At 51.0% G+C, this 27,683-nt stretch overlaps 4 protein-coding genes across 6 annotated transcripts in view; 2 read left to right on the top strand and 2 right to left on the bottom strand.

Moving 5' to 3' along the window:
- Window positions 1-27,683, top strand: part of UBXN2A (UBX domain protein 2A) — a 208,826-nt gene that overhangs the window by 78,999 nt on the left and 102,144 nt on the right. The gene's annotated exons all lie outside the window — the stretch shown is intronic.
- On the top strand, window positions 159-8,439 carry FKBP1B (FKBP prolyl isomerase 1B). 2 transcript variants are annotated; one of them, XM_004582632.4, is made up of 4 exons: window positions 159-351; window positions 3,090-3,137; window positions 6,785-6,897; window positions 7,821-8,439. In XM_004582632.4, exons 1-4 carry the CDS (start codon window positions 315-317, stop codon window positions 7,992-7,994), a joined length of 372 nt encoding a protein of 123 aa, XP_004582689.1. In that variant the 5' UTR covers window positions 159-314; the 3' UTR covers window positions 7,995-8,439. The 2 variants fall into 2 exon arrangements, with proteins under 2 accessions (XP_004582689.1, XP_004582690.1); XM_004582633.3 differs by having other exon boundaries at window positions 171-351; window positions 7,866-8,439.
- On the bottom strand, window positions 13,007-19,942 carry SF3B6 (splicing factor 3b subunit 6). The gene is made up of 4 exons (XM_004582634.3): window positions 19,762-19,942; window positions 18,049-18,167; window positions 13,492-13,630; window positions 13,007-13,285 (listed from the first exon to the last, which is right to left on the bottom strand). The coding sequence occupies exons 1-4, from the start codon at window positions 19,789-19,791 to the stop codon at window positions 13,196-13,198; spliced, it is 378 nt and encodes a 125-aa protein (XP_004582691.1). The 5' UTR covers window positions 19,792-19,942; the 3' UTR covers window positions 13,007-13,195.
- TP53I3 (tumor protein p53 inducible protein 3) lies at window positions 20,349-26,089 on the bottom strand. Its single transcript, XM_004582635.3, has 6 exons — window positions 25,998-26,089; window positions 25,705-25,846; window positions 24,431-24,698; window positions 23,468-23,680; window positions 22,446-22,642; window positions 20,349-20,675 (listed from the first exon to the last, which is right to left on the bottom strand). The coding sequence occupies exons 2-6, from the start codon at window positions 25,840-25,842 to the stop codon at window positions 20,454-20,456; spliced, it is 1,038 nt and encodes a 345-aa protein (XP_004582692.2). The 5' UTR covers window positions 25,843-25,846; window positions 25,998-26,089; the 3' UTR covers window positions 20,349-20,453.

The raw sequence follows: 27,683 nt of genomic DNA, 5'->3' as shown, positions 1-27,683 counted from the left end.
CGAGTGTCTACTAGCGCTCGCCGCCCTCCGGGTCAGTGGGCTCACAGTCCTCAGCCTGGCCGGGCAGGGCAGCAGCCACGTCAGGTCTCTCTGCCCCGGCCCCGCCCCGGCGACCCCACCTTCGCGCGCCCCGCCCCGCCGCCCCCGTGCCGGCAGCCCCTCCCCGCGCAGGTCCCGACTCCAGCCGCACCTCCTCCGGCTCTGCAGCGGCGGCGGGGCGGCGAGCCGAGCGCCTGCGGCGGGGCCGGGGCCGAGCCGAGCCGGGGTCGGGCAGCAGCGGGGACCCCCCTGGAGGCGGGGCCTGAGGGACCGCGATGGGCGTGGAGATCGAGACCATCTCCCCCGGAGACGGTACCGGGCGGCCGAGTCGAGGGAGGAGAAGGAGTGGGGTCCTGGGCAGGGGTCTGCTGCCGAGGCGGCTGGGGGTTGGGGGGTGGTGAGGCGGGTCCGGGAGGAGGCGGCGGGATGAGACCCCCGACGGGATTCTTGGGGTCTCTGAAGAGGCGATCGATCCCCATATTTCCCCTTTGGCTCCGCTTGCCCAGGGGGAGAAGGCGGCGGCCCGGAGGCGGGGTCTGCCACCGCCCGGGGGCCCCCGGCTGCCTTTGGCGCCTGGAACCGCTTCCCGGGCTGATTCCCGGGAAGCAGGTTTGATCCCCGCTGCCCCTGTCCGGCGCGGTGAGCTCTAGACCTCGAGACCAGGAGTCCGGTTCTGCACTGCATCGCCACCGAGCCCGCGTGCGGCTCCGGGCAGAGCTGCAGTGAGCCGGGGACAGAGTGGTGTCCTCCCCACCCCCTCACCAGCATCACAGCCACCCAGTCCACGTCCAGGGTCGTCAAACTTGAGCTTCTAACCCCAGACCTCGTCTTCCACCTGGGTGGCCCCGGAGAGCGCGCAGAGCCAGCGGGACTGGCCTTGCCCCGCTGCCCAAGAACTTGAGTGGTTTTGTGCAGACCTTCTGCGCTTTCTTAAATCAAAGTTAATTCAAACAGAAGCCTCCACGTCTGCGGGGCCTGGCGAGCAAATTTCCACCAGGTTTCCCTGAAGGACTTCCTGGCGCGGGCCACCCTCGCTCCCCATCCCGTTGGCCTCTGGGCTCCAGGATCCTTTGTCCCCCTCCCCCACGTACTGGGCGTCCTGACCTGCTCTACGGCCTCTGGGGCCGTCTCCCTACCATGCAAAGGCGTTTTTGACGTGCTCTCCTCCAGGCGGAAAATCTTGCATTGATCTCTCCTCTCTCTAGCCCTTGGTGATCTGGCCTTGTCACCCGGTCACCTACCACTTAACCCCTCACTAACTTCTCCACCCACCACTGCCTCACTCCAGCCTCCCCCAGCTGCCTGCAGTTTGTGGAAGGTGCCACTCTGCAAGTGCTTAACTGAGCTGGTGCTGTCTCCCGACCCTAGGGTTCCAGCGGGGAAGCAGAGCTCCTGGCGTCCGCCCATGCAGTCCCCTCCCTGGCCTGTGTCCTTTGACTCCTGTCCCTCTTGGGTGCAACTCCTGTCACCCTGCTCTCCTTAAGGGTGCTCCTGAGCCTTGGCCATGTTAGCTTGGTCTGCATCCAGCCCTGTGGCATTCGGTTCTGCCCAAATGTATACCTCCCATGCCGACTCCCCATCTGCCCGTTGGCAGCATGGCCTCCGCTAAGACTGCCACCCCCACCATCTGTCCCTCCTCAGCCTTCCCAGCTCTGGGAAGCAAGCTCAGAGGCAAAGGCTCCAGGCCCCGCTCTTGGTTTTCTCCTTTCCCCTCACCCTGGACCCCAACTCAGTTGGCCTCCCATGCCCTGTCAGCTCCACTTCCAAAATCCATCTCCGGCTCCCTCCTCTATGCCAGGGCCTTCGTTCGAGTCATTGTCAGTCTCTTGTCTGGATGACTGCGTGCGACAGGCGCCCACCCTGCCTACACAGCAGCTCCGGGGATCTAACCAACTCTTGCTTCAGATGATGTCATTTCTTGCTCAGAATCCTCTGACGCTTTGCTGTGGTTCTGAACACTGCAGCGGCTTAGGGAGGGGGCTGCAGGACCCAGCCCTTGCTCCCCTCTTGACACCCCCCTGCTTCTTTCCTATTCTGTGTGCACCCCAAGGTCTGTGCACCTGTTACTTCCTCTTCCCAGAACTGGGTCCAGCTCAAATGACCCCTTCTCCAGGAAGCCTTCCGGATTGCTTTTTGCAAAGTCGCACATCCCACTGTATCCCTGGTCTTAATCCAGGCTTGTTTATTTGCTCACTGTCTCCCTGCTTTAGCAGGCAGCCCCCAGGAGAGTTCACTCAGCATGTCTGTACTGTGCACTACTCCATCGCTGGGCGTGGCACACACTAGGTGCTCAGGCAAGATCGAGAAGGAGTGTGCCGCCTCATCCCCACAGAGCCCACCTCTGCATCACCATCTCCTATTAAGCCCATCTCCCCAACTTCCTCATGAGTCCATGTATTGTATCTCTGGTACGCAGGCAGCACTGAGACTGTAGTGAGTTCATCATTGTTTTTTTTTTTTTTTTTTTTTTAAAGATTTATTCATTTTATTACAGCCAGATATACAGAGACGAGGAGAGACAGAGAGGAAGATCTTCCATCCGATGACTCACTCCCCAAGTGAGCCGCAACGGGCCGATGCGCGCCGATCCGAAGCCGGGAACCCGGAACCTCCTCCGGGTCTCCCACGCGGGTGCAGTGTCCCAAGGCATTGGGCCGTCCTCGACTGCTTTCCCAGGCCACAAGCAGGGAGCTGGATGGGAAGTGGAGCTGCCGGGATTAGAACCGGCGCCCATATGGGATCCCGGGGCTTTCAGGGCGAGGACTCTAGCCGCTAGGCCACGCCGCCGGGCCCAAGAGTTCATCATTGTTAAAGGAAAGGACCAAAGAAAGCCCAAGGAACAAAAAAAAAGGGAGGGGGGGTGGAAATCAGCAAGAGAGGACTGCAATGGAGGAAACCAGGGACAACAGCTCAAAACACGGCCAGAGGCGACTATGGTTCAAGGCTCAGACCAGGCACGCAACCCTTTGGGGACCCAACGTTCTTGGTCACGTTCACGCTGGAGTGTCCCAAGTGAGTGTTCCTTCCCCTGACTCCATGTATTCTTGCAGGAAGGACGTTCCCCAAGAAGGGCCAGACGTGTGTGGTGCACTACACAGGTAGGTTCCTTTGCTCTGTCCGCTGTAGGTTCCCAGCTGGCTCCTGCTAATGCAGGGCCCTCTCCTGCCCAGGGCAGCCTGGCACTCTCCCTGTGACCACTTCTGCTGTGGAAATGGGAGAGGAGGCCTTGCCAGGGCAGCGCCCCCTGCCCCCATATGAGCAAAAGGCCACCCTGTGGCAGCTTCTGGGTGAGCCAAGCCCCCATGTCCCCTTCCATCCTTCCCTCCATGCAGGCAGGGAGGGGCCCTCCCCCCACTGCCCAGGGAAGTCTGAAAGCCTGGAAATCACCCCCTTTCCATCAGAAGAGAAGTTGGGAAATTTCTTTCCTCTTTGACAAGAGAATGTGCAGTGCAGTCCATAGTTATTGGGCACTCACTGTGTGGGTCACTGGGGCCCCTGCCCCTCACTGAGGCTGTGATGAGGGTGGGGACAGGCAGGTCCCTGGAGGCAGGAATGCAGTATGAGCATAAGCAATGGTGGAGCCCATCTCTAGGTACTGGGGGTGCCCTGCCTCTGCTGAGTCCTCTTGGATGCGCTGCAGTGGAAGGCCAGGTGAGCTAAGCAACATTCTAATGGCCCTAGGTGAGTTTTCAGGCCTTCTGGCAGGGACAGCCTAAGTCTGACTGTGTTGGTTCCCAGGGGTAAAGGGGGTGGGGGATGCTCTCCCTCGCAACTTGCCTCCCAATGGGGTGACAGTCACTCAGCATCCTACAAGCTGGCTTGACTTGTGAGGCAGATTCAGAGGGCCATTTTTAGCAGTTCTCCAGGCCAATGTAAGACACCAGGTTAATCCCAGGCACAAAGTGCGGATATTTCTCAGCAGCTGTGTTGCCAGTGGCTGACGTCAGCAGGCTGGAGCTGTGTTTTATCTGCTGCTGATGTGGCCTAATTATTGTGGGTCTTCTGGGGCCTCGTCCCAGGTAATTGATTTGTCTGTTCTGCATGTTGTAGACAGACCAGTATTTATCAGGTTACTGAAACCACAACATCCTTTCCCAAAGTCTTCACAATACCCACAGACGAGCAAGTGCAGTGTACTGAACACAAACATCAGCTCTGTGTCGCTCGGTTTGGAGACACACAGCCGTATCAGACACAGCAGGAGACTGGGACTTTTGGGAAATGTTCAAACACAAATGCCCAGGTGGGCATCTGGCACTGTTGTCAGGGCACTGCTTGGGATGCCCTCATTCCCATATCAGGGTGCTTGGGTTCGAGTCCTGGACCAGCTTCCCATCTAGCTTCCTGTGATGGCATACCCTGGAGGGCAGCAGATGATGGTTCAAGTACGTGAGTCCCTGCCACTCATCTGTCATGTCTAGATGGGAGTTCCAGGCTTTGGCCTGTTCAGGTCTGCCCATTTGGGTATGTGGGGAATGAACCAACAGGCCTTTCACACTATTTCAAATGAATACAATTCAGTCAGTGAAAAACTTGAGGAGCAAGGATTGGACACACAGCCTGGGACGGAGTACGGCTGTTTCTGGTGATAGCTCACTGTGGTTGTGGTTTGCATGTCTCTCATGAGCAATGGCACTGAATACCTTTCCCAAGCTGCCTACTGGCCACGTGGGTATCCACTTTAGGACGCCTGCATTTTCTCCATTTAAAAAGGTTCCCTGTCTTTTTCTTACTGACTTATATAGGAGTTCTTAATGTATTTTGGATTTGTAGTCTTCTGTTGGTCATACTTATTTCAAACTCCTCTCACAATGTGTGCACTTTTTTTTTCATACTAATCCCTTTCAGCAGGGGTTCTTTTTTCTGTTGAAGATTTATCTATCTACTTGAAGGGTACAGTTAGAGATCTGCTGGTTTACCACCCAAATGACCACAATGGCCATCCTCTGCTGCTTTCCTTAGGCCGTAAGCAGACAGCTGGATCAGAAGTGGAGCAGCGGGACATGAACTGGAGCCCATATGGGATGCTGGCATTTGTAGGCAGAGGACTAGCCTGCGGCACCACTGCACTGGTCCCTAGAATTGATTTTTGTGTGTGGGTTAGATAGGGGTGAGTGTACATTGTTTTTCCCTTATGGGTATACAATTGATACAGCAACATTACATATCATCCCAGTTGCTGCATTCCTGTGACATCTTTGTTGACTGTTAGCCATACACTCCTACATATGGCTGTTTCTGGGCCATGTGCTTTTGGCTGAACTTGTAGCAACAGATGACTGTCCACGGCCTGATGCAGGTGAAATCATATGAGACCTAAAGGAACTTGGGATGAGAAATCATCCTGCAGATGGAGTTGTAAATGTGCGAGTGTGTGTGTGCATCTGTGTGTGCGTATTTGTCCAAGTATGTGTCTGTGTGAATGTATGCAAATCCATGTGTTTAAACAATTCCTGAGCATTTTTGGCCACCAGGGCTTCCCTCTCCAGGCAATGTGCACGCACACATGTGGGCATGCATAAGCATCTCTTGTATTGGAATATCTTGGCAGCAACCTGTATGCATGCGCGAGTCTGCGTCTCATTTCCTTGGCATCCATCTGGGTATCTCGCCTGGCCAGAGGGTTTTCTGTCTTGCTTGTTAGTACTGAGGGCAAGAGCTTAATTTAACCTGCTGGAAAGGAGGTAAAGAAGACTTTCCTTAGGAATTAGGAAGTGAAATCGTGGGTGCTTGGACACCAAGCTGGACAGTCTGAGGCCCTAAGAGAAGTGATGTGCCCAGCAGCGCCCCTTTAGTGCCAGGGTGAGGTCAGAATCCCGTTTCTGACTCCCTGGACTTACAGGCCAGGTCTTTCTCTGTTCACAAATTGCATTGAGCAGTGATCCACAGACTGCAGAAGAAGTCTTGGCCTTGCATTGTTTCCTCAGGCTCTGGTCTCTAGGGCAGAGCCATTGCAGGTGTCCATCAGGGATGACAAGGTGTGTTGGCTGCAAGACAAGGGGTGCTCACACTGCTGGAGGGTGGCCCTGGCAAGCCCTGGCTTCACAGAGCCTGGCTGTGGAGGCCACCATAGACCAGCAGGGTCACCTTAAACTGTTCACTGCAGAAGGTGATGATGGATTCTTTTGAGTCGTACTTCTTGGAAACTTCAGGAAATGTTGGGAACCTTAGAAGGGGGCTGAACCTAAAGCTGGAATACCTTGAATGTACAGACCTTATTTAGGTTGAGGAAGCAGCATGAGAAAATTAGAAAGTGCAGAGGGGTTTGAGAAAGTCATGAGCTGAGCAGGATACGAGAAAGGAAAAGAAGGGCTTTAAGGTAGGCATATGCCAGATGCTGGGGTGTCTATGTGCAAAGCAGGTATTTAAGACTTTGCCTTGGGATGCCATGAAGTGCTTTAAGCAGGGGAATAACATGATGAAATCCGCATTTAAAGGGAAAAGTAATCTGGGAGTGGAGCACAAAGACCAGCTGGGAGGCTCTGCTATCCGCAGTTGAGGCTGACGGTCTAGGTGAGGCCCCGGGGTGGTGGTGACAGAAATGGAGAAAACTGACAGACAGCCAAGCTGTGTCGGACTTAGTGAGGCTGTGTGGGGTGAGGCAAGGGGAGTGTGTGGTCTCTGTCATGGGCAACTGATCCAATGGGGAGTGGAGGAGTGGGGAATGACATTTCTGGTACATGGAACCTGAACTGGGAGTTGACCTGCAACCACTGTCCTTTCCCCCTTCTTCTCGCTTTGACAGGAATGCTCCAAAATGGGAAGAAATTTGATTCATCCAGAGACAGAAACAAACCTTTCAAGTTCAGAATTGGCAAACAGGAAGTCATCAAAGGCTTTGAGGAAGGTGCAGCTCAGGTAGGATGAGGATTTCCATAAAAGGGATTTGAGGCCACGGGACCAAGGCAAAGCCATGGGGCCGTCTCCTCCAGAGGAGCTTTTCTCCTCTACGCCAGCGCATGGCAGCGCCACCTAGTGTCCCATCCTGGCCTTGCATCCCCAGCAGGCCTTTGTGTCCGTGGGGAACCAACCTGATCAAGCACATTCCCTTGTTGGGAAAGGGCCCACCGGCTGGAACTGAGACAGGAGCTGGGGTGGGGCAGGTCTTTGTTTTTAAAATTTTTTAGAAAGAATTCCAGACTTTCTATATATTCAGAAACAGCAGTTTCTGAATAGTAGTCTATTCAGCATCCCTAAGTGTTACTATCTTACATGACTGCCCTACAATGACCAAAACCAGGACAGTAACATGGAGATAGTATTTTAAGCCAACTTATTCAAATTTAAAATTAATTCTTCAAAACTGATACATCAGCGTGCTTAAGCTTGGCCAAGACGGCAGGGATGAGTCTCGGTGAAGACTCTCCTTTGTGAATGAAGCCGTGTCACGCTCCGTTAGCTGGGCCTCGGCCCTCACCACCTCGTGTGGCTTCTTGTCTCTGAGCTTCTTTCAGGAACTGCTCCAATCACCAACTTACCTATGCGTGCCTGTGCATGTTTGTACACTCTGCACTTCTGAAGAGGGTGAGGACCAGCTGGGAATAGACGCAAACATTTGGGCCATTCCTTGTGGAACAAGCAGTCAGAAGTGTCGGATGCATGAACTGGCAACTTTCTGGGAGTTACCTCACGTTGCTGTCTCTGTTGTGAGGCAGAATCTGCATTTAGCTCTTAGCACAAATTCAACGTGGCACATGTCAAGTGCATCTCAGATCTTTAGTTACCATGTGCATGGTTTGGGGAAATGCCATAGTTCTCTCACTTTTTTCTTTTAAATCAAGCTCGGTCCTCTTTCTCCTCTCCCCATCTGCCCCCATCCCTGCCAGATGAGCTTGGGGCAGAGGGCGAAGCTGACCTGCACCCCTGACGTGGCATATGGAGCCACAGGCCACCCCGGTGTCATTCCTCCCAATGCCACCCTCATCTTTGACGTGGAGCTGCTCAACTTAGAGTGAAGGCAGGAAGGCGCTGGCGGCGGCCACTCACCCTGCCAGCCTGCGCCACCGCTGGGACGGCCTCCAGTGCGGGGCCCTCGATCAGTGCGCTCACCTCACTCCCCCTCAGCATCGTCCACCCTCTCTGCCTCAGCTGCTCTGTGTTCCTCATTGTTCACACACATCTTCGCCTGAGGAAACTTCGGTTGCAGACGGAACATTCCAGGTTGTGCGTTTTGTGCGATGCATGTAGCAGCCCTTCCTAACCACAGAACAGTTGTCTGGCTCACATAATCACTGCCTTACCTCCACTGAGGCCAGACACACAAGGTGCTCAGACATGCAATTGTCCACGGGGTACACGGAGGGACTGGAGTCGGTCACCTATGTTGTCACTGTCTCTCTTCCTGTTGGCTGCTCAAACAGTGTCCTTGGAAATGATCTGTAAAATAAAGGCTCTGTGCTTGACAAATTCCTGTCCCTGCTTATTGTAGGCAGGAAGGACTTCAAGGCCCATGGAAAGACTAAAGGAGATCTCGGGCTGCTACAGAGTGACAGCCAGTGTATGCACTCCGCCTCAGTCTGCACGCTTTTCAGTAAAAATGACCACCGAGCCTCTAGCTCTGCAAGCTGGTATCACCTGCCACTCACCGCCCGGCCCAGAACTGTCTGCATAAGCAAGGGTGCCTGTTCTGTCCAAATTCTAGAGCCTATAGCAATCCAGTGTGGGCTATCAGCACCTTGTGTGAACTTGCAATCTCTCTTTGCTTGGAGTAAATAAGAGAAATGAGCTTCCCTCAGCTAACTGCAAAGAGAACGCTTCGTGCATGGGAACAAAAGAGGCCCAGGAAGGGCCCTCCAGACCCCAAGCCCCCTCGGGAGCTGCTCTGGCAAACCGGGTACAGCTCCTAGCTGTCTTCTCACACACCGCTTAGGCTCCTCTGGATGTGCTCCGACATCAGGAAGCCACTGCTGAGGAGGATGTAGGTCTGCACTGTTTCCATAGACTGCTTACTTTCATCCGCGCTTACGCAGCTCCCTGGTTCATAACCAGCCTGCTTACTGTTATTGCCGTGCAGGTCAGAGGGGCCTGAACCACTGTGGCTAATGGATTCTTCCCTTTAGTTGGTCAGGAGGCTCCGGGCCAGCAGCAGTTATTCTGCCAGGGCACCAATTCCAGATTGAGGAGGGAGGAGCTGGGGAGGCCGTGTCAACTCCCCTCACAGACCCACTGAGGCGCGTCATGTGACATCACGTACAGCGTACAGGTCAGCTGTGCCACCTTGCTCGTTCTGTTGACCTCTTTTCTCTGCAAGTTCTGCTCCCTGGCACTCTGCTGAGAGCTTAGCTGTTAACGAAGAGGCAGTGCCTCAGACGGAGAGGGTGGAAGGAGAAGGAGGCTGCTGTGCCCCTCAGCCAGTCACAGCCACAAGGTGCTGTATTTGTTCCTCTCTGGGTGTCTCCTTCAGAATATCTAGGTTCCCAATTCTCCCTGGTGACCCCAAAAGCCCCTAATTCCTCAAAATTCAGCCTGTATAAAAGATATGTTTCCTTCTCTGATGCCAACAGGACAACTGAAAATGACATTAAGAACTATTTCAGGTGCCCTCTAGACCAAACACAAACAGCTACTGGTGAGAAAAGAAAGGGTGTTGGTTTTACAAACAAACTGAGAAATATTTCATGGAAGCACCACCCCTACCCTTTTAAGATATATTTTCATTGGAAAGGCAGGTTTATAGAGAATGAAAGGTCTTCCATATGGTTGCCAGTTTGTGTCCCACCTGCTTCACTTCCCATCCAGCTCCTTGCTTGTGGCCCGGGAAAGCAGTCGAGGACGACCCAAAGCCTTGGGACCCTGCACCTGCCTGGGAGACTCAGAAGAGGCTCCTGGCTCCTGGCTTTGGATCAGCCCAGTTCCAGCCACTGCAGCCATTTGGGGAGTGAACCAGTGAATCTGAAATGCCAGAAAAAACTATTAAGATATGAATGATGAGACCTATGTCCTATTAGTCACTTTCAAACTTTTAGTCAGTGAACTCTAAGCAGCTCTGACACGTATGTACACATATGTAACACGGACACACTTACCCAGTGATCTTAAAAAGTCAGAGAATGCAAGCATTAGATCTCCTGTGCAGTATTCCATTTCATTCTCTCTGCAGCATCCTCCACTGTGTAAAGATTTGGTAACTTAACTAGGACAGTCTACAGAGTTCTCAACAATTAGAACAAAGTTTTAAAACTCTTAACTTTACGTTCATAAAGTTAAGCTGATAGACCTGCAAGACCAAATAATGGACAGGTCCCAACTGCTGATACAAAATTTTCCTCTTGGGAGCTTGCACTGTGAGGTGGTGAGTGAAGCAGTTGCCTACAATGCCAGCATTCCATATGGGCACCAGTTCAAGTCCCACCTGCTCCACTTCCAACCCACCTCCCTGCTTGAGCCCCTGCACCTACATGGATGAGCCAGATGAAGCTTGTGGCTCTGGCCTAGTCCATCTGGGGAGCAACCCAGCAAATGGAAAATCTTTGTCTCCTCTAACTCTGCCTTTTCAAATATAATAAATCTTTTAAAAAAGAAAATCACACTGACGACTCCTTTCTTACCTGCTCACTCTACTCAGACAAGCTTATCTGATCTCTGGTAAGTGTTTTCTGAACCACTAGGACATAATAAATAAGATTATTTGTTCATTTCCAACTGTTAGCTTTGAAGAGGGTAAAAGGAGTATAACAAGCCTATTTTCTTATTATAAGACTGGATTTCAAAGTTAAAAGCATTTTAAAGTAGAATTGATGCTCTCTGTTCAATAATTCAGATTCAGTCCTTCAAATTGATTTTAGTTTCCAGTTACACACAAAATAAGCCATGTTTTAAAATTTGGCCCATTCCTCCACTATCAGAAGAAAAATAAAACCTGTCTCAACCTGCCAAGATATGATAAATGTGGTAACAACCATGTTATTTCCATGCTATAAGAACTTGTAAGAATGAGCATAAACTATTTTATTTATGGTAAAGATCTGCTATAAGGTCTAAAATACATGCAGAAGTTTAATAACTCAAGGTTATATAGAGACATATGTGGATATATTAAATAGAGATACAATCTTCGACTTTTAACAACCATCACCACTGTCTAGGCAGCTTGCTCTCCAATTTCTAGCAATGCAGTCATCTTAACAGCCATTTCTAGAACAGATCTCTGTTCTTCTCTTTTTAAAAAGATTTATTTGTTTGTTTTTAAAGAGTTAGAAAGACAGAAGATGACATCTTTCATCCACTGGATAGCCGCGATAGCACCTGCTGGGCCAGGACAAAACCAGGAACCACGAGTGCCTCCCAGGTCTCTCCTGTGGGTGCAGGTGTGCAAGTATTTGGGTTGTCTTCTGCTGCTTCTCTCAGGCCATTAGCAGGGAGCTGGATTAGAAACGGAGTACCCAAGACATTGAGCAAAACTCATATAGGATGCCGGGGTCATAGATGGCTTCATCCACCATGGCACAATGCTGGCCCCTATACCTCTGATCTTAAGGACAAGGTATTTATATTGACAAAGAATTCTCACAAACTGTAAAGCAAGTACGGATCAAACAAATACACAGGTCTGCTTAGTCCTTGTTATTACTGGGGCTGTCCCTGTGGTGCAGTGTGTTAAGTTACCTCCTATATGGCTACCAGGTCAAGCGAGAGCCACACCGCTTCTGATCCACCTCCCGACTAGTGCACATGGGAAAAGGCAGAGGAGGATGGGGGTCCCGGTACCCATGCTAGAGACCTGGATGAGGCTCCTGGCTTTGGCCAGGCCCAACCTTGGCTGCTGCAGACTGGAAGTCTCTCTGTAACTCTGAATTTCAAGCAAAATATCTTTTTTTTTTCTTTTAAAAAATATTTATTGATTTTTGTTGAAAAGTCAGATACACAGAGAGGAGAGACAGGAAAAAACCTCCATCTGATGATTCACTCCCCAAGTAGCTGCAATGGCCGGAGCTGAACCAATTTGAAGCCAGGAGCCTAGAGACTCTTCCGGATCCCATGTGGGTTCAGGGTCCCAAGGTTGCCCTGGACTGCTTTCCCAGGCCACAAGCAAGGAGCTGGATGGGAAGCAGGGCTGCCGGGGTTGGAACTGGCGCCCATATGGGATCCTGGTCCATGCAAGGCAAGGACTTTAACTGCTAGGTTATCATGCCAGGTCGCCTAAGATAGTTTTAAATCTAACTTCTATCTTAAGAAAAGAATGACCAGAGACCAGCACTGTGTCTTAGGACTCTAAACCCTCCACCTTCAAGGCTGGCATCCCACATGGGTGCAAGCAAAATATCTTTTTTTTCTTTTTCTTAAGATTTTTTTTTTTTTTATTATTGGAAAGCCTGATATACAGAGAGGAGGAGAGACAGAGAGGAAGATCTTCCATCCGATGATTCACTCCCCAAGTGAGCCACAATGGGCCGATGCGCGCCGATCCGATGCTGGGAACCAGGAACCTCTTCTGGGTCTCCCACGCGGGTGCAGTGTCCCAAGGCCTTGTGCCGTCCTCGACTGCTTTCCCAGGCCACAAGCAGGGAGCTGGACGGGAAGTGGAGCTGCCGGGATTAGAACCGGCGCCCATATGGGATCCCGGCACGTTCAAGGCGAGGACTTTAGCCGCTAAGCCACGCCGCCGGGCCCCAAGCAAAATATCTTAAACACATAATAATAAGTACTTGTTACTATTAGAATAGCTTTACATGTAAGTACTTTATTCATTCAACCAATGTGAAGAGCTCTGGTTTCCTTACCTGCTGCAGGCAGCTAGGTACTGAGTTACCAAGGAGACTTCGCTACCAATGGCACTCACGGGACAACACTGGAACAAGTCCTAGTATGGCGAAGCGCTGGCCTGGACACCAGGGACATCGAGAATGCAAACGCTCCCTGCTGCCACAGCTCAGTGTCCTTAGGACTGCCCACAGTTGTTCACAGTGCTCAAGGGATACTTGATTTTTTTCCTGATGGCAAACAGGAGGTGAAGCAAGAGAAAATACTGTATGTTTTACAAAAGCTACAAGTTTATTAATACAATAGATTCCAACATACATCCAAGCATGCAAGTTTTAAGCAGGCTATTTTAAATGTCAAATTAGAATTGCAATATTAAGTATTAATTAAAAAGAAAAAAAAAGTGGTGGGCACATTTGTGGGTTTTAGTCCAAAATGAAAATGTAGGCTGCAGCCTTCACTTTGGTGGATCGGTGTTGATGCCGTATTTTTCCTTGAGGAGCTTTAGCTGTTCCTCCTTCTTTTTTGTGTCCATCTTCTGAAATGCCTGGAGTGTAGGAAGCATCAAGGTTAACAGCTACCAACCTACAGCTGACTGAGCATCACCACCAGCGGTGACCGACCTACAGCCAAGTGCATTTTACCACACCAGCACCAGCCCAGAACAGAAATCTCAGGACACATTTCCCATTGCAGTACAGCTCCATGTTAATTCAAATAAGCTACCCAAGCAAGAACTGTGGCTGTACTTACCCTGTTGGCATTGTAATACAAAACCACCAGGTATCTGTTGCAAACATTGAACCCTGACAGGTGATCACAGGCATTCTTGGCATCAAAGATGTCTTCATAGACCACATAAGCTGTTCCTCTCGTCTCGGGTGTGTTCCCCCTGCAGTTAAACAGTACACGTTTATCTGCCCAGACAGCAAAGAAGCACATGGGTAGACATGCTGCATAAATGTTTTTCTTTTTAAAAAAATGGTAACTTAAAATGTTAACTTTATCTCCATGACAAACAGAGGCCATCAGTGAGACAAAGAGTGATCTTAAATTCCTTCTATTTCCATAGGGCCATGCATGCAAAAAGGGAAAAAATGCATCTGGGACAAATATTTTCTCCTCTACTTTTTTTTTTTTAAAGATTTTATTCATTTTTATTGGAAAGTCAGATATACAGAGAGGAGGAGAGACAGAGAGGAAGATCTTCCATCCGATGATTCACTCCCCAAGTGAGCCGCAACGGCCGGTGCTGCGCCAATCCGAAGCCGGGAACCAGGAACCTCTTCCTGGTCTCCCACGCGGGTGCAGTGTCCCAATGCATTGGGCCATCCTCGACTGCTCTCCCAGGCCACAAGCAGGGAGCTGGATGGGAAGTGGAGCTGCCGGGATTAGAACCGGCGCCCATATGGGATCCCGGGGCTTTCAAGGCGAGGACTTTAGCTGCTAGGCCACGCCGCCGGGCCCTCCTCTACTTTTTTTTAATAAGATTTTATCTATAAAGCTAAAAACAAACAAACAAAAAAACAGAACAAACTCAATTCTATGGCCAGCATAATGGCTCAATAGGCTAATCATCTGCCTGCAGCCCCAGAACCCCAGGACCCCATGTAGACACTGGTTAGAGTCCTGGCTGATCCATGCTGATGTGCCTGGGAAAGCAGCAGAGGCTGGCTCAAATGCTCGGACCCTTCCTCTCACGTGGGAGCACAAGCGAATCTTCTGGATCCTGGCTTCAGCCTGGCCAGCCCCCAACATTACACGCACTGGGGAGTGAACCAATGGATGGAAACTTGCTCACTTTCCTTGCTCTCTCTGTAACTCTGCCTTTCAAATGAGGTCATTGGGGGAAAAGGGGGAGGTGCTTAGCAAAGAACAAAATCCCAGGTTGTAGGAAAACCTCTCATGCCTGGCACAGTGGGAAGGTGACCATCCCGGGGTGGGCTGCAAAGTCTGTGATAAGGCAGGGCCATGGGGCAGGAACAGAAAACCAGCAACTGTTCAATTTCAAGCACAGACCCAGGTTCTTCATCCTAAATGCTTATGGATTTATTCAACGAATACATACTGCATTCTTTGTATGTGACAGTAGAACTACACAGTGACAAGGACAAGCAACATCCCTGCCTCCAAGGAGCATCTAGTCAACCAGCAATGGACATTAAACAGGGACCAGTATTGCAGCACAGCACGTTAACATGCTGGTTTTCCATACCAGACACCCAGCCCTTCTGCTTCTGCTCAGGCTCCTTGCTAATGAAGCTCTTACCCTCTCTCTGACTTTGTCACTCTACCTCTCATAAAAAGTCAAAACAACAAAAAGTCTGAGCTTCATTTCCTCATCAATGAAGTAATGGCTATTTTAAAAAGATGTTAAATGCATAAAGATGAAATAATTACAAGTTGTGAGAAACAGTACAGCACAAGTATAGAGCTGAGACACCAGTTACTGGGAAGAAAGAGGGCAGCCCCTCTGTTAGTTCAGAGAAACACCTTCTGGGAAGGTGACATGAGGTCATGGTCAGAGGCAAGGTGGTGACAATCACTGCAGATAGAGGGCAAGGAAGCACCGCAGCTCTACAATGTTCTGACATACTTTTTAAAAAAAGGTTTATTTTTATTCAAAAGTCAAATATACAGAGAGGAGGAGAGACAGAGAGGAAAATCTTCCATCCAATGATTCACTCCCCAAGTGGCCAGAACTGAGCCCATCTGAAGTCAAGAGCCCGGAGTCTCTTCCGGGTCTCCTACATGGGTGCAGGGTCCCAAGTCTTTGGACTGTCCTTAACTGCTTTCCCAGGCCACAAGCAGGGAGCTGGATGGGAAGCAGGGGTGCTGGGATTAGAACCGGCGCCCACATGACATCCAGGCATATGCAAGGCGAGGACTTCAGCCACTAGGCTATTGCACCAGGCCCGTACACCTTCTGAAGAGGCCCCTGCTCCAATATCTGTTCTCTAATCTGGTTTTCCAGCTTCTCCACCGAAGTATCTCTCTCTCTTTTTTCTCTCTCTCTCTTTTTAAAGATTTACTTATTTTATTGGAAAGTCAGGTTTACAGAAGAGGAGAGACAGAAAAATCTTCCATCCAATGATTCACTCCCCAAGCAGCCACCACAGTTGAAGCCGAGCCAATCTGAAGCCGGGAGCCAGGAGCTTCTTCCAGGTTTCCCATGCAGGTGCAGGTTTCTCAGGGCTTTGGGATGTCCTCAACTGCTTTCCCAGGCCACAAGCAGGGAACTGGAAGGGAAATGGAGTAGCCGGGATATGAACCGGCACCCATATGGGATCCTGGCACATCCAAGGCAAGGACTTTAGCCATTAGGCTTCTGCACCAGGCCCTAAGTCTCTCTTAAGTGCTGTACAAACTTTTTAACACCTTCATAAAGTAATCACAACCATGCTGACACTTTTTTCTTTAAAAGATTTATTAATTTATACTACCTGAATGTCAAAGTTAGAGAAGGGAAGAGACAGATTTCCCATCCAGTGAGCCACTTCCAAAAGGCTGCACCAGCCAGAGCTGGGCCAGTCTGAAAGCCAGGCCTTTCTTCCAGGTCTTCCATGTAGGTGCAGGGGACAAAGCACTTGGGTCATCATGTGCTGCTTTCCTTGGCACAGTAGCAGGAGCTGGATCAGTAGAGCAGCTGGGATTCGAAAAGGTGCCTGTATGGGATGCTGGTACCACAGGCAGCAGCTTTACCTGCTATGCCACAGAGTAGGCCAAAGTACCATTTTCTTACATGCATTTATTTCATGTTTCAGGCATGATGAGATGTACTACTAACACAAGGCAAAGAGAACAGATGGCACCAGTCCTGGAGGAGATCTCAGGCTGCCGGGAGAGACGGGCGAGCCCACGGTCATCGGTCATAACTAGTAAGAGACATGCATGGAGGAGAGACGGGCGAGCCCACGGTCATCGGTCATAACTAAGAGACATGAATGGAGGAGAGACAGGCGAGCCCACGGTCATCGGTCATAACTAGTAAGAGACATGCATGGAGGATGCCACGGGAGCAGTGAGAAGAGGGGCCTCACACAGCCTGCAAGCGACATGCCAAGCAAAACACTTCCACAGATTCAAACTAAATGTCCTTCAAGATGGTCTGAAGGCAGAGCTGGCAGAATATCATCCCAATCAATTGAAAGCCCCAGCACAACATCAACTACAATTTACAACATTATGGAATTAATTGACATGGTATTGAGTAATCAATACATTATAACAGTGCAAGTTCTTAACCACATCCTGTGACTATTTCATTGACCCTTCAATTTTTGTTTGTACACAGAACCGGCTGCTATACAGGGTACTATTCAGCTGTCTTGTGTCTGTTTTCATTTTAGTATTTAGCAGTTTATTGTGTTGACGCATGATTTTGCTGAACTTGGTAGATTTCAGGATAATCTAAACTGGCTTATAAATCTAACAAGGCCTTTGTCAACAGTTGAGGTGCAAAACAGTTTTAGGAGGGATGTGCAGAGAAATCTTCCATCCCCTAGTGAGGAGTAATTAATCTTTGTGTCCTATCTAGTAAGGTATATGTGGATCCACGCTGATCGTTTCCTGTTTGCTTCTAAGCTTTCCTTGTATTTTTCTGACTATCTATTCTATTTATTTTTTTTGGGGGGGGGCAGATGTTTTCTTAATTGAGCAGCCTTTCATGATACTTAAAGTGCAGAGGCAGTAGAACTGTGCAATAGGCCCAGTGTGGTAGCGTAGTGGCTAAAGTGCTCACCTTGCACGCGTTAGGTACATATGGACACTGGTTCTAATCCAGGCGGCCCCGCTTACCATCTAGCTCCCTGCTTGTAACCTGGGAAACCAGTAAAGGACCGCCCAAAGCCTTGGGACCCTGCACCCGCGTGAGATACCCAGAAGAAACTCCTGGCTCCTGGCTTCGGAGTGTATCAGCAATAGCCATTGCAGCCACTTGGGGAGTGAATCATCGGATTGAAGCTCTTCCTCTCTGTCTCTCCTCCTCTCTGTATATCTGCCTTTCCAATAAAAATAAATAAATCGTAAACAAACAAACAAAACCCAAAAAACAAAAGCTGTTGTAGAGGTTGCATTTAGTGTCACTAAACACTGAAAAGAGACTAGGAAGGTTCTTTTACTCTCTGAGCTGTGGCAATCTCTCCCTCTAAAACAGACAGTCCTGTGATTCCAATCTGTGAGTCCCAGGACTCCGGGGTGCGCCTGCTGTACTGTACACCACACAGGGGGCCCTGCCGTCCACCATCACCCCGAAATTCAAGATCACGCAGTCACCTTCTCCAAATGATAACTGAAAAGCCTGAGACTCACACTCTGATTTGACGGATGGGTCCATATTTCCCAAATATATCATACATTTCTTCAGCTGTGATTTTGTAGGGCAGATTTCTTATGTACAAAATCCGATTTACTTCAGGTGGAAGGCGAATCTAAAATGGGAAATATGAATGCATGTTGTCATTTTTACAAGGAACAGGAGTGCTATCACATTTAAAAATTCTTTTCGGTGATATGTAATACTCAGTCAAGGTGATATGTAATACTCAGTCAAGGGCAGCAGGCACAACCTGTGGCACTGAAAATGCGCTGTTCTTTGGCAAAGCAATGCAGCAATGCTTCTCATGGAAAATGCACATTATGCAAAAATTATCACAGATTTCACTATTGTGTTATCATTTCATTTCACTTCATTTTCTCACAAACTTTCTAAAGTAGTATTGGAAACCAATAGCGGATACTACAAGTAGTATAAGAAAGCAATAACGGATACTACAAAACTAGGCCTTGGCCAGTAGAATTTAAGCGGGATTTTCAACCTCCCTTAGAAGTTGCCGATGCTTCGGCTGCACGTGGGAAGAAGAGTCCGTGTGCTGGAGGGACCTTGCACAGAGCGCCCTGCTCAGGCCCTCTGAGTGCACTGAGTCCCTGTTTCCCTGGGAATTTACCGTCCTTTTCTCTCTTCTGGCTCCTCCTACTCCTCCTGGGAGCAGCTGCTCACATCCTGCTAATCCTCACACAAAATAAAGTACTTCTCTGGGTCCCTCATTCATTCAAAAAACACTAAGCGCCTTCTTCAGGGACACAGCAGGTGAGCAGGACAAACTCAACAGCTCTGTGGTTACCGACCTAACCTGCTCTCTTTTCCTTTCACACCAGCAGAGTCCTGGAAAAGGGGTCCTCGTGGCCTCACACCTGAGCCCATCCCAACCTGGACTCGTCCCAGCACTGCGTTCCAGACACCTCTCCCTTGCAGCATGCACCTGCCTCCCCAGGGCACTCTGGCTCTTGGACCCATCACAAGGTCGTCACACTCCTCAAAGTGCATTCTGCTCTACCCACCCCCCGAGCCCCCTCCATCGAGCACCTGCCCGGCCTCATTCACACAAAACTTTAGATTTTTTTTTTCTCCCATGCCATGTATGTCTTCCATTCTGCTAGGTCGTTTTTACCAGCACACAAATACACCTCAAGTCACACATCTTTTCTCAAAATAAGTAAACAAACGGTCACCCAAGTTCTTTATTCACTTGGCAACCTGTTGCCACTTCCTCAGCCTCACCCCGCACATCCTGGTGCTCCATCACCTGTCCTCACCCTACACCCATCACCACTCACGGCCGACTACTTTCGTGCTTCCACAGCACTCCACCCTCTGACATTAGGCTAGAAGCAGAAGCACTGTCGTATCCTCAGTGGCCAGCCCAGGGCCTGGCGCAGGGTAGGGGGCCGCAGATAGGGAGCTCAAACAGGTCAACCCATCAGGTCCCCCACCCGACATGATACTCAGCCTTCCTGAGTCAGACTTCCTGCTCCCTGTGAAGCATTCTGTGGGGGACACGGATCCCCCAAAGTCCCGGGTCTGGGAACTCCAGGTTCTAGCTGCTAGTACACCCATTCAGACTCGTCTCTGCCACAGACTTGGGCTGAGAAGATCCTAAAGGGGTTATAGGGACGTCTAGGGTCCCTGCCCGCAGGAGGACGGGTCAAGAGGTTCGGGAACACGTCGTCGGTGCTGTTACTCACGTTCGCCCTCTTGGCCGCTTGCATCGCCATCTTGGCGGGCTGAAGAGGTTACCGTAGCCGACACCGAGAACTCCGACCGATCACACGCCTCCGGGGCCGGCTCGCCCTGAAGCACAACACGAAACCCGGAGACCCGCAGGCGCGTCCCGGTCCTGCCGGAAGCCCTTCCGTCGCTGCCGGAAGACGTCCACCGCACGCCGAGACGTGCTGACGTAGGACACGCCCCCTCCCTTGTGAAAACATTCCCGCCGCAATCCCGCTGAGGCCGGAAGACAAGCGTCCCCGACGCTTCCGGGTTCTGGGCCGGAAAGGGCGGGACTCCGGCTGCCCGCGGAGGGACCTGATCTGGTGTGGCGGCCCAGTGCTTAGCACTGCAGAGGGGCTGAGCTGCCGCAACTCCAGGACCTCACAAATGGGGTCCGTTAGGCGCCGTCTACAGCGTTCTGGCGGCTCGGGACGTGGCTGACGCCGTAATCCTCCCCTGAGTTCCCGGTCCCTGGCACGGCTCCTCCATGCCGGGCTTAACCTCCGCCCGTCTGCGATCCCATTCCGCGCTCTGAGACCGCTGCCAAGTGACCACGCGGCCCTTCAAGTCCATTCTTTTTATTTCCTTAGACGGGTTTCATAGGGGTCAGTTGAAAAGGCGGGCATGGGCGTGGACCCGGTCACTTGCGGGCAAACAGAATGACCTCTCAGTTTGAATGGAGAAGGCCTGGGGTGGCCGTGCCCTGCTCATTGGGCAGCTCCAGGACGATTTTGCCCATGTTCTTGTTCGTTTCCATGTATTTATGGGCCTCTTGGATTGCAGCCAAGGGGTAGACGCTGTCCAGAACTGGCAGTAGACGTTGGGGGCCTTCTGTGGAGAAGTGGGGCAGAGCTCGCTCCGTGAAAGCTCTCACCAGCGCCTGTTTGTACTGAGACACGGAAAGGGAGGCCGTGAGCCTGGACAGAGGCCTTATCCTGCCTAGCTTTTCTGCTGAAACTACACACCTGAAAAAACACCCCTTTATCTCCCATCAAACAGGTGCACCCCCTAAACGTGTGGTCTCAGTTCTGTGTCAGAGACTGAGGGCAGGAAAAAGAGTCAAGCATCCTAGAAAGATTGGATGGATCTGCAACTGCCTATGTTCTGGTCATCCCCTAAGATTCTATTGCCTAAGGTTGCAGGAGCTGTCTCAGGCTCTGTTCATAATACAGACCTCCTAACATGCATGTTTCAGAAGCTAGCCCCCTCGTGAGGCCACGCTTGAACACTGAGGACTGTTTTTGTTCTAAGATTTATTTTTATTGGAAAGGCGGATATACAGAGAGGAAGATCTTCCATCCTATGGTTCACTCCCCAAGTGACCGCAATGGCTGGAGCTGAGCCAATCCGAAGCTAGGAGCCTCTTCCAGGTCTCCCACACGGGTACAGGGTCCCAAAGTTTTGGATGGTCCTCTACTGCATTCCCAGGTCACAGGCAGGGAGCTGGATGGGAAGTGGGGCTGCCAGGATATGAACTGGCACCCATATGGGATCCCATTGCGTGCAAGGTGAGGACTTTAACCACTAGGCTGATATGCTGGGCCCAGGAGACAGCCACAGTCAAGATGTGACATGGGCTTAGTGCAGGAGGAACGCTGAAGCCCTGTGACTGCAGCAGGTGGGCAGCATTTCCCGAGCTGGTGTCTGCTCGGCGGCCATACGGAGATTCCTACACACAGGATCCACTGAAGGTAGAGGCTTACTTCCTTAGCCGTAAGGTTTCTTTAGCACATGGAGAAAAAGTCCTGCCTTGGAAAACAAAATGTTAGGGGCTGGCACTATTGCACAGTAGGTCAAGTCACGACCTGTGCTGCCAATATCCCACAGAGGCGCTGGCTCAAGTCCTGCTGCTGCACTTCCCATCCAGCTCCCTGCTAATGCACCTGGGAAAGCAGCTGAAGGTGGCCGAAGTTCTTGGACCCCTCCACCCACATGGGAAATCCAGAAGAAGCTCCTAAAATTCAGACCGGTTTGGCTCCGGCAATTGCAATCATTTGGGAAGTGAACCAGTGGATGGAAGCTCTCTCTTCCTCTCTCCTTCTTTTCTGTAACTTTGCCTTTAAAATAAATAAATCTTCTAAAAAAAAATCATGAAACTGGGCCCGGCACGGTAGCCTAGCGCCCAAGTCCTCACTTACAAGCAGAGGGATCACATATGGGTGCTGGTTCGTGTCCCAACTGCTCAACTTGCCATCCAGATCTCTGCTTGTGGCTTAGGAAAGCAGTAAAGAACAGCCCACGGACCTGGGACTCTGCACCCGTGCAGGAGACCTGGAGGAAGCTCCTCGCTCCTGGCTTCAGATAGGCTCAGCTCCAGCTGTTGTGGCTACTTAGGGTGTGAACCAGTGAATGGAGGATCTTTGTCTTCCCTTCTCTCTGTAAATCTGACTTTCCAATTAAAAAATAAATAGATCTTTTAAAAAGTTATGAAACTGTTAGAAGACTTCCTAACATGATTAATGCTTTCTTTCTCCTAGGACAATGAGATTTCTGTCAATCATTTTCTCTGAAATCAGATCACCTGTTATCCACAAGGTGGCGGATTTCTTCAGAGGCTCCTTAACCTGAGGTGTGACTGAGCTGGCTTTCTGAGGTGACATAAATGCTGCGTGCTGGTGGGTGCCACTTAAATTTTGCCTTCTTTTCCCTCATCACTCACCGTTTTGTTCCTGGATCTCAGCAAGCTAGCGATCAGACTTCCTCGTTTAGAAAGTAGCTTGGAAAGCAAGGGACCGTTGACGTCGGCTCCTCCCATCAGACCATAGAGAATCCAGCGACCATCAACAGCCAGGCAGTTGATGTTCTTCTCCCAATAGGAGCTGCCTATGCAGTCTAGAATAAGGTTGACTCCAGCACCTTCCACAAGAAACAGACTTTTTGGTGCAAAATAAGATTCTATAGTGTGTGCGGATACATGGGCATCAAGAAATGCAGGTGCAATGAAGTAAGTCTGTGAGCTGGAACTAGAAGCATTGCTCATAGAAGCTTCTTGCCCAGTTTGGGTAGTGAACTCTTTCACAACACAGACGGTGTGGCTTATCTATCTCAGGATCTATCTCCCACAGCAGGAGGGAAATGGGGCAGCGCCACGAGCTGGTGGTCCCTCCCACCTCCATACAAGAAGAGTTTCACTGTTTCCCAGAACAGGGCAGCAAACTGCAGGCCAGTCAGGCACATGTGAGATGTGACGTGTCTACACTGGTCACAGGCTGGTGAATTGTGGTTTCATCTATCCATTTTCCAACTCATGGAAAGGGTTGAGCCCTAAATACCTGAGATTTGGCTTTGCAACACAGAAGCACGCACACCTGGTCAACTTCCTATGGGCCAGCTTCAGACTTGCCCTCTGCCCCAAGCTTCCTGTGAGCTTAGTACCAAGTGGCTCACTGCGAGATGGGGAGTTCCAATCATTCCAAGCTAATACTGCACAACTGCCCAGTTTCTAAAGCATGTGTGTTTTCATCCCTTGCTAGGATGCATGTGGAAACTATACTAGACGTAAATATTGACTGCCTGCCTCAACTTGAGGTCAAACGCGAGGGTATACGAGAATTTGGCCTGAGCAGCTATTTGCACATTTAACAAGGGAAGCTGGATCTTGAGTGACAGTGTTGGTGACCTGGGGCCTGGAAAGGGTATTTATTTACTCATCTCTTAGATCTCAGCTGAGCTGTGGTTTACCTTGGGTGAATTTCAGCACTGCTTCACAAAAGTCCTCTTCTTTGTAATTGACGCCAACAGCTGCTCCAAGTTTTTCTGCCATTTGAAGCTTCTGTGGGGAGCCAGCTGTGACCAGAGGGATAGCTCCCGCCAGCCGAGCCAGTTGGATGGCAGCTGTACCCACACCACTTGATCCTGCATGGATCAGCACGGTGTCTCCAGCTTGAACATTTCCTGCGACAGAAAGCACAGGAACTGTCTGCCTTCCTCTCCAAATGCCACACGGTCCCTAGCAGCAGTATTCTTCCAGGATCACCAGGCCCTGGGGCCAATGCCTGGAAATTGTGTTATTAGCTGTCACACCCCATGAGCTGTTTTACCTGGGAAACAACACCAACTTGCACAACTCTAACCTACAGACAAATAAATGAAAGTAGCCCCCCCACTCCCACTGTCACCACTTGCAGCAAATTCTTCTTTAGTCTGAAACGGACACCCCGCTGCTCTCACTGGGTCAGGCACCACACACAGGCAGCAGGCTGCATTTTCTAAATCAGGTATTCCATTGTGTTTCTGCCTCAACTGAGTTTAGACAGCCTGGCTACCAAGGTTCCTGGGCTCACACCCTGACCTTGTCTTTTACAAGGGCTAACAGCCACCCTTGGCTTCTGTGTGGGGCAGCTTCCCTAGCCTTGATGGTCTTAGCATCTCCCTGGATACACAGGGAGCGAGTCTTCCAAAGCTCCCACATGTCAGCCCCTCACTGGTCTCAGGAGAGACCTTTCCAGAGAGAAGCTCAATAGAAGTTTGAGAGAATGAGGCTGGAATATGGGCACAGGCCTTCTATCTGAGGATCCACAATTAGCCTCACATCAAGCCATTCTCACACGGCTCAAGAACCTGACACTGCTGGTGGTACAGCAGGGCCAGGTGCTGGGGCCCAGTGCAAGCCCTGCACTGTGTGAATGTGGGGGGCCTCCTCACCCACAAGGTGTAACAGCTGGAAGGCGGTCAGCCAGGCCTCAGGAATGGCTGCGGCCTGCAGCAAGGTTAGTCCTTCTGGGATGGGCATGAGCAGTTCTTCTGGGACAGCGACATACTGAGCCTGGCCCCCACCGGGCAGCAGAGCCATGGCTGTGTCTCCAGTCTTCCATTTCCCTTGGCAGCCAGGCCCCAGCTCAGCCACATAGCCAGATGCCTCGAGTCCCAGGATGCTGCTGGCTCCTGGCGGTGGGGGGTAGCCGCCTTGTCTCTGCAAAAAGGATGTGAATGATCAGAAGCCTGATACATGGTGGCATGTCAGGTTAATCTTCCACTTGCAAGTGTCAGCATCCCACATGGGCACCAGTTTGTGTCCTGGCTACTCCATGTTCCATCCAGCTCCCTACTTATGGCTGGGAAAGCAACAGAGGATGGCCCAAGCCCTTGAGATCCTGCAGCTGGTTTCTGCCTTTGGATCAGCTCATTTCCAGCCATTGTGGCCATTTTTGAGGAGTGAACCAATGAACAGAAGATCTCTCTCTTTCTCTCTTGTTTCTTTTCTAAGTAAAATCTTCCTTTCCTATAAAAATAAATCAAAACAACAACAACAATAAAAAGAGTACAGGTGCCTAGGTCTCACAAGATCCTGATGCATATTCACATGGGAGAGAGAGAGAGAGAACCAGCTCCCATCTGGTGGCTTGTCCACAGATGCTGGTAACGGCTGGGCTGAGCTGGGTCAAGGCTGAAGCTGGGCTGTGAACCGGATCCGGTTCCCAGGACTCCTGCCTCCCAGAGGGTCTGCATTAGCAGGACTCTGGAGTCATGAGCCCAGGTGCTCCAATGTGGGATGCCAATGTCTTAACTGCTAACACAGAGGAGCCCCCACCCTGGATGCGCATTTCTGAATGATTCCCAACCAGTGCCCGGACAGAAGAAAGCTCTTAAGGGTACTGTCCCTGCCAGCCGAGACCTTCTGAAACTGAAAACCACGACCGCTGCGACTTGGCAGGCTGCTTCTGTTCCGAATGCAAACGCTGAAGGAGCTGCCTGGAGAGGACGTGTGTTAAAGGCAGTGCCTCCCACCCAGCCTTCTCCAGATCTGGAGCCCAGAGCCTCCTAACAGCGGCGGCTTCGGCAACGCAAAGCGTCCGCCTGAACTTTGCCTTATGCAAAGGGGGTAACTGTGTGGCCGGGGCGCCCCGGGTCAAAGGCGTGGGAGTGATCGGTGCGGGGCGGGGAGGCTGCAGCAGATGGATCTCGCGCACCCCCGGTACCTGAATTATGTCCGCCCGGTTCAGAGCGCTGGCCGCCACCTTCAGCAGGACCTCCCCCGGTCCAGGGATCGGCCTAGCCACTTCCTTCACGTAGAGGTTTTCGGCGCCGCCGGGCTGGTCAAAATGCACCGCCAACATGTTGCTGAGGACAGTGAGAGAAGCTGTCCGGCTGAAGCCAGGCGCCGCGGGTCTGCCCTCTGCAGCCCAGATGTCCCGGGCTGCCCTCCCGTCTGCGGTTGGGATCCCCCAACCCAGCTCTCCTAGTCCCTTGGAGAGCGGGGCGAGACTCTCACCCTCGTTGGGCCCAGCGCCCCTCCGTGCGGCAACCCCGAGCTCCGGAAGTACGCAGTCCCACGAGACTGGTCGGACTTTCGGCCTCCAGAGGGGTGGGGTCGAGCAAGCTCAGCCCCAGCCCTCCTTGGCATCCACGCCCCTTTCCCCGAGGCTAAGACACTGCTGGGGAGCCTGGCGGTGAAGACGCCTGGGAAAAAGCCGCCGGGGTCCCGCTTGGAAGAGCCTGAGTTGGAGTCTCAGCTCCGGATTCCAGCTTCCTGCTCATGAACACCCTGGAAGGCAGCAGTGGGGGGTCGCTGCCACCACGTGGGAGGCTGGGATTGAATCCCCCGGTTTGGTGGTTCCAACTACATGAAAAACTCAGAATCAGTTGCAAAGAGTATGGGTGTATCAAAAAGATTCGGGCCTGGCGCTATAGCCTAGTGGCTAAGTTTTCGCCTTGCATGCCAGGAATCCCATATGGACGCAGGTTCGTATCTGGCTGCATCACTTCCTTTCCAGCTCCCTGCTTTTGGCCTGCCAAAACCTCAGAGGACGGCAAAGACCTCGGGACCCTCATCCGTGTAGGAGACCCAGAGGAAGCACCTGAACTCTTGGCTGCAGATGACCTCAACTCTGGCAGTTGCAGCCACTTGGGGAGTGAACCAGCAGGTGGAAGTTCTTTCTGTCCTTCTCTCCGTAAATCTGTCTTTCCAATAAATAATTAAATAAATCTTTAGAAAAAAACCTGTTTTTCCAATAAATAAATAAATCCTAAAAAAAAAAAAAAAAAAAAAAAAAGCTTTGGTACATCTCTCTCCAAACCTAAATGATATAATTAGAGAACAAATTAATAAAGAAGCATGGAGAGGTGACGCTGTAGTGCCTCTGGGCAAAGAAAATACGGCCTGTAGATCCCTGCATTTTGAATTTGTTGAGGTTTTCTTTGGTGACAAGTACCTGATTAATTTTGTGAATGTTTTAGCTTATTATTAAATCAAATTTATTGGTTACATTATTTAATTCACATGTGTCCCTATTTATGTCTTTTTTTTTAAAAGGATTTATTTATTTTTATTGACAAGGCAGATTCACAGAGAGAAGGAAAGACAGAAAGAAAGATCTTCCATCCACTAATTCACTCCTGAAGTAGCCACAATGGCTGGAGCTGAGCCAATCCGAAGCCAGGAGCCAGGAGCTTTTTCTAGGTCTCCAGGCAGGTACAGGGTCCCAAGGCTTTGGGCCGTCCTCGACTGCCTTCCCAGGCCACAAGCAGGGAGCTGGATGGGAAGTGGAGCTGCTGGATCCCATATGGGATCCTGGAGCGTGTAAGGTGAGGTCTTTAGCCACTAGGCTACCATGTCTGGCCATCCATGAACTTTCTGAAGATCCTTCAAACTTCTGGAGTGGCAAGGAGTGGTTCAGTAACCCCAAGATTGACCCCGCCATCCTGGACTCAGTGGCTACCTTGAATGCCTGCCTACCCAGCACCACCTTAAATCCCATATGTCTCAGCCCCCTTAAGGTCCACTTGCCTAAGTTAGCCTAGTGACCTTCAGGTTCAAGCCTTGTTCTCCACCCATTTCCGGAGGCATGCATCCCTGGTGTCCACCTACAGGAGCATCTGCCAGCCTCTGACCTGGGCCCACACACGCCACCCCAAAGCCATAAAAGATGCCTCTCTCCTTTGTGTTCTCTCTCTCTCC

Source organism: Ochotona princeps, chromosome 8, assembly GCF_030435755.1.
Source record: "Ochotona princeps isolate mOchPri1 chromosome 8, mOchPri1.hap1, whole genome shotgun sequence".
Classification (NCBI taxonomy): Eukaryota; Metazoa; Chordata; class Mammalia; order Lagomorpha; family Ochotonidae; genus Ochotona; species Ochotona princeps.
This window is presented reverse-complemented; position numbering and strand designations above follow the sequence as displayed.

Coding starts and splice junctions, on each gene's coding strand:
- FKBP1B (XM_004582632.4), top strand. CDS start 315: ATGGGCGTGGAGATCGAGACCATCTCCCCCGGAGACG. Junction 3,138..6,784: donor GTGTGTGGTGCACTACACAG/GTAGGTTCCTTT, acceptor TCGCTTTGACAG/GAATGCTCCAAAATGGGAAG. Junction 6,898..7,820: donor TTGAGGAAGGTGCAGCTCAG/GTAGGATGAGGA, acceptor TTTTAAATCAAG/CTCGGTCCTCTTTCTCCTCT.
- SF3B6 (XM_004582634.3), bottom strand. CDS start 19,791: ATGGCGATGCAAGCGGCCAAGAGGGCGAAC. Junction 18,168..19,761: donor AAGCGGCCAAGAGGGCGAAC/GTGAGTAACAGC, acceptor TTCCCATTTTAG/ATTCGCCTTCCACCTGAAGT. Junction 13,286..13,491: donor TGTATTACAATGCCAACAGG/GTAAGTACAGCC, acceptor CCTACACTCCAG/GCATTTCAGAAGATGGACAC.
- TP53I3 (XM_004582635.3), bottom strand. CDS start 25,842: ATGTTGGCGGTGCATTTTGACCAGCCCGGCGGCGCCGAAAACCTCTAC. Junction 22,643..23,467: donor AGTGCTGAAATTCACCCAAG/GTAAACCACAGC, acceptor TTCTTGTGGAAG/GTGCTGGAGTCAACCTTATT. Junction 20,676..22,445: donor TGAGATCCAGGAACAAAACG/GTGAGTGATGAG, acceptor TCCGTGTCTCAG/TACAAACAGGCGCTGGTGAG.